Genomic DNA, 13766 nt, shown 5'->3' on the forward strand with positions numbered 1-13766 from the left:
AGGTGCTCATCCGTGATGAAATAACGCCTGCAGGTCTTGGGGCGGGGGGGGGGGGGGGAAGTAGAGCACCTATGGTCTTCCTCAACCATCAAAAGCTGGAAAGGCGCAATATGACCTATAACTCTGTCTGTGTGACGTCAAACAGCAAAATCAAAACAAATTATCACATTATATAGCGCTACATTAACTGTTTTAACATGCAATACAAAGATTTAATGGCAAGAAAAAACTTTCTGCTACTGAAAACCACGAAATAACATCAATGGCAACAATAGAAAATCACATCGTTCAGAGCAGAGTTATCCCAGGCGTCTTCCTCAATTTTCGTTGCTAATCCACAAATTGCTGTTCCGAATAAGCACTCTTCGCTCCAGGATCCATATAGGCCAAACTCTCCATGACCAGGGTCCTTAGCAAGCTCATATGACTGGAACTTTCCGCCTCGATCTCGGCACTTGAACTTAACGAAGTTGGCAGCGGTGTCATCTTTTAAGATACCTTGCTATGTAAAATATAGAAATTATAGTAGATTTATATGTGTAACATACTCTCATTGACTGATGTTGAAATATACTTTATAAGAGACTGTTTGATTGATATGTTGAAAGACAATTCATTTCTTTGAAATAATATATATATATATATATATTTATATATATATATATATATATCATTGAGAATAAAAGCACATTAAAACACTGCAAGACTAAAGTTTCTTTTGCATGAAGTAGCATTTACAAACAACAATTGTGCCCATAAGACACGGATGGCCCCGCTATGTTACGTAAGGATAAAGATATGTGAGTCCTGAGAATAATGGCACTTTGACGATGTACCATATATACTGAAGTTATGGACTGGAAAAAGCGTGACCATATTTATTTCACCTTTAAATGATTACATATTACATTGTCTTTTTAATGGTAAAAGTTTATACTGAGTTATTTGAATGTATGCATTCTATGCATATAAATGTTATAGATCAGACAGAAAAAAATGCCATAACATAATCTTTGACCTGAAAGTGTGACCTTAAACCTGTGATTAAGGGGTCGAAGTCTTGTACTTGATATATCATTTTATTATGGTGAATGTTATGCTAAAATGTTTGAATATTATCTATATGTACAAAAATACTAAAGTTATACTAGTAGTCCGAACACGAATAAATAGGTACAATAGTTGGCCTCTAAGTGGGACCTTGACCTTTGGGCTAGGGGTCTAGGTTTTACACTCAAACATTATCTAGTAAAGGTGAATGTTTTTGCCAAGTTATTTGAAAATACATCCATTCATACAAAGTTTATAGCCGTAAAATCTTGAATTTCTAAATATGACCTTCACCTTTTACCTTTGGAGAGTAGTAAGACCGTACTGGCGTGTATCGGATTTTCCAAAACGAGCATTGTCATATACGTTTTCTCTGTTAAATACACAAATCAAAATTTCTAACTAGACGCCGCATACTGGCTGAATCAATTGTTTTAAACAACCAAATAATTTGAAATTGTATGCAGAACATATAGTCTTTTATTTTCAGGAATTGATAAATTCCATTGACAATAATAACGTTACCAATACCAACTATATGACGTAAAAGTCACAATCTAAGTAATATTTTGTATGAAAATGCAATTTATATTTTGGTCTAGCTCCTTTTTAAGACAGAGAGGCAAGACAAAAGAGCTGGACCAAAGATATTGTTTTTTAGCTCAATTACTCGAAAAAGAGGTAAAGCTATAGCACTCGCTCGTTCGTCGGGGTAAACGACCGCGTCTGCTACGGCTACTTACCGATTGGGTAGGTTTTAGAATTTAAGCTGATGTCTCAGTAAGCATTTGCGGGAAAAGAAAGTAATTTCAGGAGATTGGCAGTTGTTGCCATTTTGAGACATGCGTTTGACACGTATGGTCTTGTCATATTAAAATATTTGTGTTTATCGCTTTGTGTTATCAAATAACTATACAAGGTCAATTTCAAAATTGTAATTTGATCTTGCTCTGATATTTGTTAGAAAAAATGGACGTGCGAGTCATGGCCAGTGATAAGTAGGTGGTAGAACGGGTTTCTTTTTAAATAATTGCACACTAGATATAGTCAAGATATCAAAGTTGTATAGCTTATAAATAAAACGTTACTGCAACACAAATGTAGCCGATTTTGAAGTTATGTTCAGCATATGTTATATTGCTCAATTTTGCACAAAGCGTAGCTAATTTATTTAGATTTTGCTATTATACTTTCATTTTGTTTTCTTTGTTTTATTTCTAATTTGAAATTTGCAATTCGTGGATTGGTGATATTCAATTTGCGTTTATACAAAAAGCATATTTTTTGGCCAATCATAATTATAAAATTCTTTTTGTACCCGACTTCTGTGTGCTGCTAAACATAACTGAATAATTTTAATTTACTTCTAAGTGAAGTTTCATCCGAAGTTCAGTTGCAGGTCGGACACCGAAAGTAAGGCCTGGATTAAATTTATACAGGCCATAGCACCGTTTGATAGAACAAAAATAAATGAAAGTTTCCTCGGCGATCTTATTAAAAAAAGTGAGATTCATCGATTTGCCAGAAGTCCCAATGCGGTTTATACCCGTATAGATTTTAATTGCACGTATATAAATTACTACATTATGCATAAAATACATCTCTAAAAGACGAATATTAAAGAATAGTTTACTCGTTCAGCGAGTTTTTTTTTCTCTGTTTCTGTGAATGGGCATGGTGGATTCACAAATTCATATTTACACAATGTCCTATACCAGGATGTATACAAACAGCTTATGTACAAGATTCGTAATAACACACTTATATCTAACGGAATTTGTTAGATGAAGTTTCATTCTGTATGTATATATGTATGCAGCTTTTCACGACCAAATAATAATAGCTTCAGTAACATCGACATGAACTGCAAACAGTAGGCCCTGGCCAAAAGTCTTGTGCACTAATATAATTGCCTTTCAAGAATGTCCGATGGTGATACACCCTGAAGCTATGGTATTTTACTGTGTGTTGCGTATTTAAAGATCGCACCTGTATGCTGAGGCTTATTAACTCCCCTTGTCAGTCCGTCTGAGTCAAATATGAAAGGTAGATGCGTAAACAACTCACATGTAAAGAGGAAAAAAGGTTAATCCCGTGTAATCTTATTTCTTGCAACACATACAAGTCCTTTAATAAACAACACAACTGAGGGTCAACTTTATTGACTATTTTATCTGTTAAGACACTTGTTTTTTACTGCGGGTTATTGCCTGATCTTCTTTTTTCTTAAACAAAATATTCAGAAACCTTACACAGACTCTGACATAACAATAGGAATATCAGTTTCTTTTGTATTGTCTATCTTAGAGCTTTCATCCGCTAAAATGCCAATTGCAATACAGATAATAATGTCTTCTCTTCTAGTCTAAATCATCTTTCTTGTATCTGCCATTAGTGTTATACTTGTGTTGGCAGCTAGGAGTGTATGTCATATCAGTGCATTACTGCATTGAGGCAGATAGCTCATTGCCTTTTAGTCCTATCCTTTCCCTTGTATTTGTCACACTTCTTATTAACATCTGTTGAATTACTAAGTATGCTGACAGGCCAGCCCGGAAGTAGTCATTCTACGCACACAATAAAATGACCGGTGAGCCGGTGGTCTAGTGGCTACACGCTTGACTGTCAATCCAGAGGTCCAGACAAATTTCTGAGATGCTCTTGAGTTTCTCCCACCTAACTTAGAGACCTGTACTGGTTCTTCCCAGGAAAGACGGTTTTGCGTGTATCGGTGCTATACACTGGGCACGTTAAAGAATCAGACTGTCTATTTGCAAAGAACTAGGCTATGTTAGCCGGACAGGCCTGTATCTAAAGATGATTTCTCTGTATCTGTTCTTGGGGCTTTATCTCACTCTGTCCCTCTGGCCAGATCGCTCTGTGTCTGTACTAATAGAGGATTAATTTCGCGCCCTGTGTGACTGCGTTTGCTATATGTAAAGCGCCTTTGAACGTGTTTGTCATGAAAAAGGCGCTATATAAATCTGGTATAATGATGCTGATGATGATGCGTAGTTTGATTAAGCTGTGTAAACATTCTATCATGTCTCTGTACTGGTTCCAAAGAACTGAAATTCGAGACTGTGCAAACGACAATTTTATCTTCTGTCGATTTGCCTTGGACACTCTTCAGTATATCAGGTGTGTGGATATCATTAATGTCTCTCTTTCCAGCTAAAATGCGGAACATAAAAACTTGGACTTCTGTCTGATTGGCATGTAATTCAACGGTGTGTAATTCTTCTGATTCAGTAAGATCTTCAGGTATAGAGATAACGATGACTACTTTGGAGAGATACATCATAAATCGTTTATACGGTGATGGTAATTAGAAACTTTACTGGATACAGCATTAATGAGCGCAATCGTCATTCTGTGAAGGAACTAGTGCATAGTTCTCGATGCAGTTTCAATAATCATTTTATCACATACGCATCAACGCTTATAATCATTATACAAATACTAAATTTGTTCTTTAGCCTGAGTAAAATCGTACAAATCCTTTATCTGAAACTGACGTCATAAATGACGTCACACAACCGATATGAAATTTAAACGCCAATATGGAAAATACTGACGGTTCATGTTTGCAACTTATGGAGTTTATAACTGATTGTAGATCTATATACAGTATCCCTTATTTGTCACTGTTAGTTTGACTCCACTTCTTTACTACATGATGCATATAAAGAGAGCTGTAAATTACACGAAGACAATAAAACTAGTTGAATGCAAATAAAAATATGAGAAAATAGTCATTAACCAGGTTTTCAACGAAAACCTGAGTTATTAGATTGGGGTATGTCGTTGGTCGGGCGGGCGGGCGGGCGGGCGGCGTCAAACTGGTGTTTCCCGTCAATAACTTTTGTTTCGGTAAAGATATTTAAATAAAACTTGGTATGTATGTAGCTTATATCAAGACAAAGGCTGGGATTGATTTTGGGGTTTCTGGGGGTCAAGGTCAAGGTCACTGTTACTTAAAATAGAAAAAGGGTTTCCGGTCAATAACTTAACTTAGTAATGAGCTATCATGATGTAACTTGGTGTATAGAAAACTTACATAAAGTTGTAGCTTGGGATTGATTTTGGGGTTACTGGGATCAAGGTCAAGGTCATTGTTACTAAAAATAGGGTTAGGGTTAGGTTAGGGTTAGGGTTAGCATATCTTCTACATGCATGGAGGGATTTTGATGAAAGTTGGCACAATTGTTCACCATCATGAGACGGAGTGTCATGCACAAGAACCAGGTCCCTAGGTCTAAGGTCAAGGTCACACTTAGAGGTCAAAGGATACAAGAATGAAAACTTTGTCCGGAGCATATCTTCTTCATGCATAGAGGGATTTTGATGTAACTTGGCACAATTATACACCATCATGAGACGAAGTGTCTTGCGCAGTTCCCTTCTTTAAAATTACTTCCCTTTGTTATTACTATAAATAGCTTATATTGTAACTTTTTCATTACTAGACGTAGGGAAAAATCGAGACCACTTTTCTGTATTACAACATGCATGTTACATCCAATTTTGAGGTGTATTTTGACCAATCTGTACCTGGTAAGGATGTCTGTGTGGACTTACAATTTTTTTTTTGTATATATATTTTTTTTTTAAAAGATTAACTTCCCTTAGTTGTTACTATAAATAACTTATATTGTAACTTTTTTATAATTGACCAGTTTTAGGTGTATTTTAAGGTATCTCTACCTGGTAAGGAGTTTTTTTGTGGACTTAGAAAAATAAAAGAATTACAATGATTACTAAACAACCACAAAATTAAAATTACATCTGCAAATACAGGTGCTAGAGTAAAGAAATTTGCTGTGACGGGCGTATATTGTGACATTCTGGCACTCTTGTTTATTCTTATGAAAAGTGTTGAAAACCTGGTTTTGTGGCATTGCCGCGTTTCTTGTTTAACCTTTTTATGTAGCCTTATAACTTTCAATGTCCAATAACTAACCCTAACCAGGCCTGGTTCACGAATATCCTGACAACATACACAAGATCACTTCATAGCAACACATTTCTGAAAGGTTAGGTAAGATTCCTTGAAGTCTGTAAAAGGAGTTGATTAATTCGGACATGCGTTTCTGTTGCAAAATTTCAAAGGGCCATTACTCTTACATCAGGCCTGGTACATTCATGTCATAGTCTGCACAAGTTCACTTCATACTGACACTTTTCGGTAAGTTCAGATCCTTTGAAAACTGTAGAATATAATTTTTGTAGGTGCAGATGGGAATTTCCGACCTCGAGTGTAACTGTTTAGGCGGTAACGAGGCTCCTGTCGAGTAACCGCATAAACAGTTACTCAAGAGCCGGATATTCCCATCTGCACATATAACCAGTGACAGAATCTTTTTCTTGCATACCAATATCAAGAAATAATAATAATAAAAATAAAATCAATCGAACGGCTTTCTTTTTAGAACTATTTCTTATAGCAGCGTATTTAAACTAAGCGCGGGAAACCAACGTCCGTAAACTGGAAAGACGTCATGACGTTTTAAAGACAAATAACAATGTTTAGTTTCGATTTTGTTTTATCAGTTGCAGCGTTACGTTATGAATGTTTGATAAAATAACGTGTTTTGAATCGAGAAATATATTATCAGGAACAAAGAGGAACTGTAAAGTCATCTTACACCCCGGGGTGTAAGATGGATTTTTCCAGCACCGGTAAAAATACCGGAAATCCACGTCTGGTGTGCAAGAAAGAATTATCCGGACAAAACATATCAGTAAGGGCTACTATACAGTAGAAAAAGTTGTTGTAGGCTTGGTTTGATTGAGCCTGGTCATGGACGCATGCTACCGTCTACGTCCTCTAGCCCCGGGTTGAGCTGATGCACATGTTACATGTATTACAATATAATTTAAAGGTGGATAATCAGATTTTGGCCATGTAACGGATTTGTTCGAAACTTTAGCATCTGATCATTTACGCTCATTTATGTTCACTTAACACTTAATACAAATTTGATTTTCACTGGAGGTATTTTTAAAATTTCATTTTCCTATCCTGGTTGCCCAACCAAGATAGAGTTATTTTATCATAAGTATAAATTTGATAAACATACTTTGCCTAAGGAAATGTATAAATATTAGACATATTGTAATATATTTGTAAATTATTTGCATTAAAAATTATGTATTTAGATGGAATTCATTAGAAACGCAAGTTTGAAACATTATTATTACCTCCCTTTGCCTATCTTGGTTGCGCAACCAAGATAGATTGGAAATAAATGAATTCAGAAGCTACACACAGCTTTAAAACTTGCATTTTGGTTCAGATTGTTCAATAGTTGATATGTCTATCAAATGCAAATGTAAAACTAGACATTGTATCGAAACAAAAAGAAATACCCAGCTTTTAATATACTTTCATATTAAAGGGGAGTAATTACAAAATTTTATAAAAATAATAAAATATACAGTTCAAATAGGAATCTAACTCTATGTAATCGGTCTTTTTGTTCCTTAAATAATTCTCTACCATAATATACAAAAAGTAAAAAATGTCATTAAATGTTGATTAAATGTGATTGACCACCTTTAAAGACATCTGCTGGAGTAAGAGTCCATATAGATGTGTACATGGAACCTCCAATAAGAAAGAAACTAGACTAGTATCTAGAGAGGGGATTCGAATTAATGGAACCTGCATATCACGGAAACTGTCAAAGACAAAATTAAAAAGCAATGTATCATATCCAAAGGGTGGTTAAACAATACTAAAAACTATGAAAGCGGGAGTATTGCAACCACCCATGCAGAAATATTCAAGCTGAAAACCAAAACAGGACCACTAACACAACATAAATGTAATGTTGAACGATAATGTTTCAAAGAGTCTGTAAGAATCATTTAAATGTTGTTTCTTAAATTAATTTAACAAAACTTGTTAAAACTAGTAAAGTTAATAGTTAATCCAGCAGACGTCATTTTTGGCGCTTTTTGTTAACGTCGCGTCGTGCGCATTTTTGCGCGACGCCCGTTACGTCAGTTGTTTATACCGTATGTCAACGTTTGAATTACTTCCGTTAAGAAGCGGCGCATTGCCATGAAAAATAATATTAAAGGTTTCGACGCTTAAGACATCATAGTCGGTATGCAACTGTTTTATTGTTATAAATACATTTTGTGCTATTTCCTAAAATAATTAAGTAATTATTTTAAGCAATGTTGTCATTGCATTGTGCGTTTACGATATTGTACATTATTATAATTTCGTACATGTATATGTTTTTTATGTTTCGAGCGTATAATAAATAATGTCACATACATTGTTTCAGAGTATCGCTCGCTCACATGTGTTGGAATTTCATGCTATGAGCATAGAAAATAAATATATAGAAGAGCGCATCTACTCGTCTAGTTCTGTTTATCCGAAACCCTTAACAGAGTCATAACTCCTATACACGGGACCTGTCCTAACAATATGCGCAAGTTCCAAAAATACGTTTCTGTAAGTTGAGTCACATCCCTTAAAACGGCAGGATAGGACTTATAATAGTATTGAACAATACATATAATTCTGTTAAACTTCAAAGGGCTTTAACACCTTAACTGTGTCCTGACAAAATGCACAAGTACGCTTCATATCTGATTCAATACATTTCTGTAAGTTTGGGCAATCCCTTAAAAATTGTGTAGGAGGAGTTATTCATACAACAAATGGACGGACAGATGGGTGAACGTGCAAGGCGGCAACTTAATATTCCCACACGAGATTCTAGTGTGGGGAGCGTAACACAAATCGAGTGTAATTACTATGATCTGATCAAAGATACAATTACTCTATCGGATTTGCTAAAATGAAGATTCTTCTTTATGACTAAATACATTTGCGAATAAAGTTTTTGCAACCTTAAGCTAAGTTCCATCATTTCAACAAATGCATTTTACATATACATGTATGTATGTATGTACAACAATACATACCGCTGGTTGTACTTGCAAGTCAAAAGCTGTCAAGAAGAACTTTGATTCATGCAAATGGTTGCAGAACACGGGCCCAACCCAGTCGCCCCAGGGCCCGAAACCTGACGTAATATTGTGAACCAACTGTCCGTCTTGGTTTTGACAGAACAGTTTAATGCCATTTAACGCTGTGTCGTCCTCCTCTTCCCCTTTTACATATAATATATATAAAACAATACAAACCGGTGGTTCTACTTGCAAGTCAAAAGCAGTCAAGTAGAACTTTGATCCATTCAAATGCTTGCAGGACACAGCCCCAACCCAGTCGCCCCACGGTCCAACATCTGACGTAATATTGTGTACCAGTTGTCCATCTTGGCTTTCACAGAAAAGTTTAATGCCATTTAAAACTGTGTCGTCGTATTTCATCCATGCCCCTCTGTAAGGGTCAATCTAATGGCAAATAAAATGAATAATGTGTGTATGCAAACACGTGTGAACAATATAATTAATATGTTCTTGTTATGTATTGATTATTTAATACTATTATTCAACTTTACAATATTACACACTGTATACGATCAGTTGTTTCCATCATATGAAACAGGTAGAGCTAATACAAAGCATTACTGAGTCAATATGAGAAAAGCAGGGCCAATATAAGAAAACAGGGCCAATACGGAATTCAAGCATTTTAACTGGTTCAAAGAACGGGCAAATACGGAGAAGTCACTTCCGTTCGATTTTTAAATTTTGTTTTACATGAAAACTATACATTACAATAGTTTTCTTATTTTTAACAAAAATATTATCTAACAAAACATGAATAACCAAGTAAGTCTGAGCGGACGTATAATGTCGATGTACGAATCGTTTGTAAATTATACTCTCGGTTTATTCGTTATTGTGTACAAACAAGTTCCTGTCAATTTTCAAGGAAATTATGTTGAGAAAATATGCGAAGCTCAGATTAATTAAAAGGATGAGACTTATATTAAACAGACATTTAAGATCAAGTTTTTGATCTTTAACGTGCATAACTGCTATAAGAGTTCTTGTGGTGTTACCGCCAATATTCAAAAGTTGAATAATAAAATCATCTTGGGCCAATACGACTACCCTAGCTAGACAAATATCAAGGCCAATATAAAATCGCTTGATTAATAACATTATAATACAAATGTTCTAGTTAAATGTATTAAAATCGAAACACATATTTTATTCTAAAGGATTTCTTTCGGCAGATAGCAGTATACGACTCCTTCCTACGAACAAATGAATACTGTTTATATGATCTTCCTGTCGTATTGATGAAATGGGATACTGAATTGTAACGCACCGATCCGTATCTAGAGGCTCTTCAATTTTCAAAACGTGACCGAATGTTATTGTCCTCTGACGTCTGAGCAGCGAGTCGTCAGCGATAGCTTATTATCCTCACCACTTTTAAACTTCCCATCCCAATAAGAAAATGTTGCTTTCTTAAACCTTTCGTAGCATAGCATTTGTCTCTTTCCTTGAAATTTGATTCAAAACAATATGTTATCCTATTTTCCAATAAAAATTGACAGCAGTGTATGTAAAATAAATACGATTTAGCCAATTGAATAGCTAGAAAACAATAGTAGGTAAGATAATATAACAAGAGCACAGTAATGCGGAGCAATATACCTACTTTGACCCCTAAGTGTGACATTGACCTTGAAGCGAGCCATGCGAAACATGTGCTCTGCACGTCGTCTCGATGTGGTGAACATTTGTGCCAAGTTTCTTAAAAATCCTTCAAGCAGGTCAAGAGTTACAGAGCGGACACGAAACAAAGTCCTACGACCTTTGACCCCTAAGTGTGACCTTGACCTTGAAGCGACCCATCCAAACCATGCGCTCTGCACGTCGTCTCGATGTGGTTAACATTTGTGTCAAGTTTCTTCGAAATCCTTCAAGGGTTTCAAGCATGATACAAAGTCATATGACATTTGACCCCTAAGTGTGACCTTGACCTTGAATCGAGCTATCCAAAACATGCACTCTGCACGTCGTCTTGATGTTATAAACATTTGTGTCAAGTTTCTTTCAATTCCTTCAAGGGGTTCAAAAGTTACAGAGCGGACACGAAATTGCTAATGGACGGACGGACGGACACCGGCGTCATAACATAATACGTCCCTTCGGGAGTATAATCATTTTAGTCCATTCAGATAGTCCTTGTAATGTATATCCGAAGAATATGCATGTGAACCCGAATTTTCCAACTTACAAGGTTACGCTGACAAAGCATGGGTGAATGGGAATTGCACACTGATTCCTAACTATTTATCAAATTTTGATGACCGGCACAAAAGGCGGTAAATTAAGAGTATAAATACCTTCATATCATAGCCAGATGCATACGAACCCTCTGGACAAAATTCAGCATTGCGCAAGCTGCCCCATTTCCCTTCGTTATTGACTGATAAATTTTGAAAAACCATGTGATTACCATATTCTGTCCAGAAATAAAAAAAAGCATTTATTTCTGATGCAAAATGGCAACAAATTAACAGAGCACAAATTATTTGAACATTTCTTTAGAGTTTAATATTCACAACAAATGGGTTATTATAGCAATTATTTATCAGATGTTCTGTCTTAGATAAAATGTATTTCGTCAATACAGATAGGTACTTCCGGTTGGATGCAACAGAATATTCAGCGGATGTTGACAAGGAATATAATTGATATACTATAGCTTTCTGGAATTTAAACATGCGGATTTATTAGGATTTTGATCATATAACTGAACGGTATTGGCACTTGATTGTTTTGAAATGTGAATTTGGAGAACTAGCAGTTTTTCCTTTGCTATACGAGTGGGGTATATTACAAAGACATTTCAAACACCCTAGACGTATGAGCAAAATTTCGTCACGTTTGAGATAATCTCACAGAATAGAATTACGGTTTCAAATGGGAAAGCACAAAATAAAACGCAAAAAGAGAAGTGAACCAGACAATGAAGGATTAATCCTGTATAAGGTGTTTAGACGAGACGATGAAACGTTACCATCAGGAACAGACGACAGTGCGTACTACCCTTGAGATTTTTGCATGTAACAACGTTGACTGGTGAGTTGGATATTTCACGAATATTCTAGTGAGACAGACATGCAAACATTGTGCTCACTGCTAAAAATAGACACCGCCGTTAATATGACTGAAAAAAATGTTGAAAAAGACGCGAAACCAGAACACATATAACAAACTATGATATTAGAAATATAATATGCTAATATAATGGATATGAAATAAAGAAAACAATTGTAATCATTATGAAACATTAAAAAGTATTATTTATTTTATTTTGTTGGGTTTATTGTCGCACCGACACAATTTTAGGTCATATGGCGACTTTCCAGCTTTAATGGTGGAGGAAGGCCCTAGGTGCCCCTCCGTGCACAATTTCATCACGAGCGGGCACCTGGGTAGAACCACCGATCTTCCATAAGCCAGCTGGATGGCTTCCTCACGTGAAGAATTCTACGCCCCAAATGAGGTTTCGAACCCACATCGATGAGGGGCAAATGGTTTGAAGTCAACGACTCTAACCACTCGGCCACGGAGGCCCCTAAAAAGTATCATGAAAAAGATCTTTTTAATATTTCGGAATGTACAGACACTAAATATATTGTACTGAATAGTGGAATACTCCCAGATATACTGAAAATTATGAGATACTCTAAGAGACAGAAACTACAAGAGGTACGTATTTATCGAAGTTTAAATATCAGCTTTCATTTTGTTTGTTTCCTTAGCAATTTTTCTTGGACAATTTTAAATATAAATGGAGTTGTAAGAATAGTGTACACCAGAAGTCATTAGAAATTTTTAATGAAGTAATTTTTATTTTAGTTTTCATTTATATTCGGACATGACAGACGTATTAGGTTAAACGCTTACTCATGCACAAACGCAGTGATCATATAATCTTAGCCCGTGTTAACTGTTGTTTTCGGTAGATATGTATTTCTAAATAATGGCTGTTGATTTTGCTTCTTCCTACATGAAAACGAAACATCTTCCAAACATCAACCAGACGGACAAGCGTAATAACAATAACGAGTCATCTTACAAGAAGGGAATAATTATTCAAAGCCTTTTAGGTGCTTTGATTAAAGTTACCTGTTGGACTTTGAGATGTCAATATATTTCCCGATGTACTTTTCCCTTTTTCCATCACTTTCGGTGTAGCGCTTGCTGTTTCTGTTGAAGACCACTTTGTCTCTTGTGAAACTGTTGCTAACGTTTGCGCTGTTTGTTGTTGTTCTGTCGTGCCTGAAGAAGTCATTCCTGTTGTACTTGGGGAAATATTTGTCGTACCTAGGGAAAGGCTTTCTGCGGTGCCTGAAGAAGTCATTTTTGTTGTACTTGGGGAAATTGCTGTTGTACCTAGTGAAAGGCTTTCTGTTGTATCTGAAGAAGTTGCTGTTGTTCCCGGGAAAATTATTGTGGTACCTAGAGAAAGCGTTCTTGTCGTGCCTGAAGAAGTCATTCCTGTTGTACCTGGAGAACTTAGAGAAAGGCTTTCTGTCGTGCCTTGAGAAGCCATTGTTGTTGTACTTGGGGAAATTGTTGTTGTGCCTAGGGAAAGGCTTTCTGTTGTATCTGAAGAAGTTGCTGTTGTTCCAGGAGAAATTGTTGTGGTACTTAGAGAAAGCGTTCTTGTCGTGCCTGAAGAAATCATTGTTGTTGTACTTGGGAAAGTTGTTGTTGTGCTTAGGGAAAGGCTTTCTGTCGTGCCGGAAGAAATC

The 13766-nt window shown here is 36.0% G+C and overlaps 1 protein-coding gene across 1 annotated transcript; it reads right to left on the reverse strand.

Annotated features, from left to right (window-relative positions):
• Nucleotides 1-259: 259 nt before the first annotated feature.
• On the reverse strand, nucleotides 260-11450 carry LOC128548000 (vitelline membrane outer layer protein 1 homolog). The gene is made up of 4 exons (XM_053522204.1): nucleotides 11346-11450; nucleotides 9223-9432; nucleotides 6014-6040; nucleotides 260-502 (listed from the first exon to the last, which is right to left on the reverse strand). Exons 1-4 carry the CDS (start codon nucleotides 11448-11450, stop codon nucleotides 260-262), a joined length of 585 nt encoding a protein of 194 aa, XP_053378179.1.
• Between the last annotated feature and the right edge of the window lie 2316 nt (nucleotides 11451-13766).

The sequence above is a fragment of the Mercenaria mercenaria genome, chromosome 1 (assembly GCF_021730395.1).
Source record: "Mercenaria mercenaria strain notata chromosome 1, MADL_Memer_1, whole genome shotgun sequence".
In the NCBI taxonomy this organism is placed as follows: Eukaryota; Metazoa; Mollusca; class Bivalvia; order Venerida; family Veneridae; genus Mercenaria; species Mercenaria mercenaria.

Excerpts from the sequence above, each read along its gene's own strand:
- LOC128548000 (XM_053522204.1), bottom strand. The coding sequence starts at position 11,450 with ATGGTTTTTCAAAATTTATCAGTCAATAACGAAGGGAAATGGGGCAGC. Across the intron at positions 6,041-9,222 it reads ACTTGCAAGTAGAACCACCG|GATATTCGTGAACCAGGCCT; the intron begins GTTTGTATTGTT and ends GTATGTTGTCAG. Across the intron at positions 503-6,013 it reads GTGAACCAGGCCTGGTTAGG|CAAGGTATCTTAAAAGATGA; the intron begins GTTAGTTATTGG and ends TATTTTACATAG.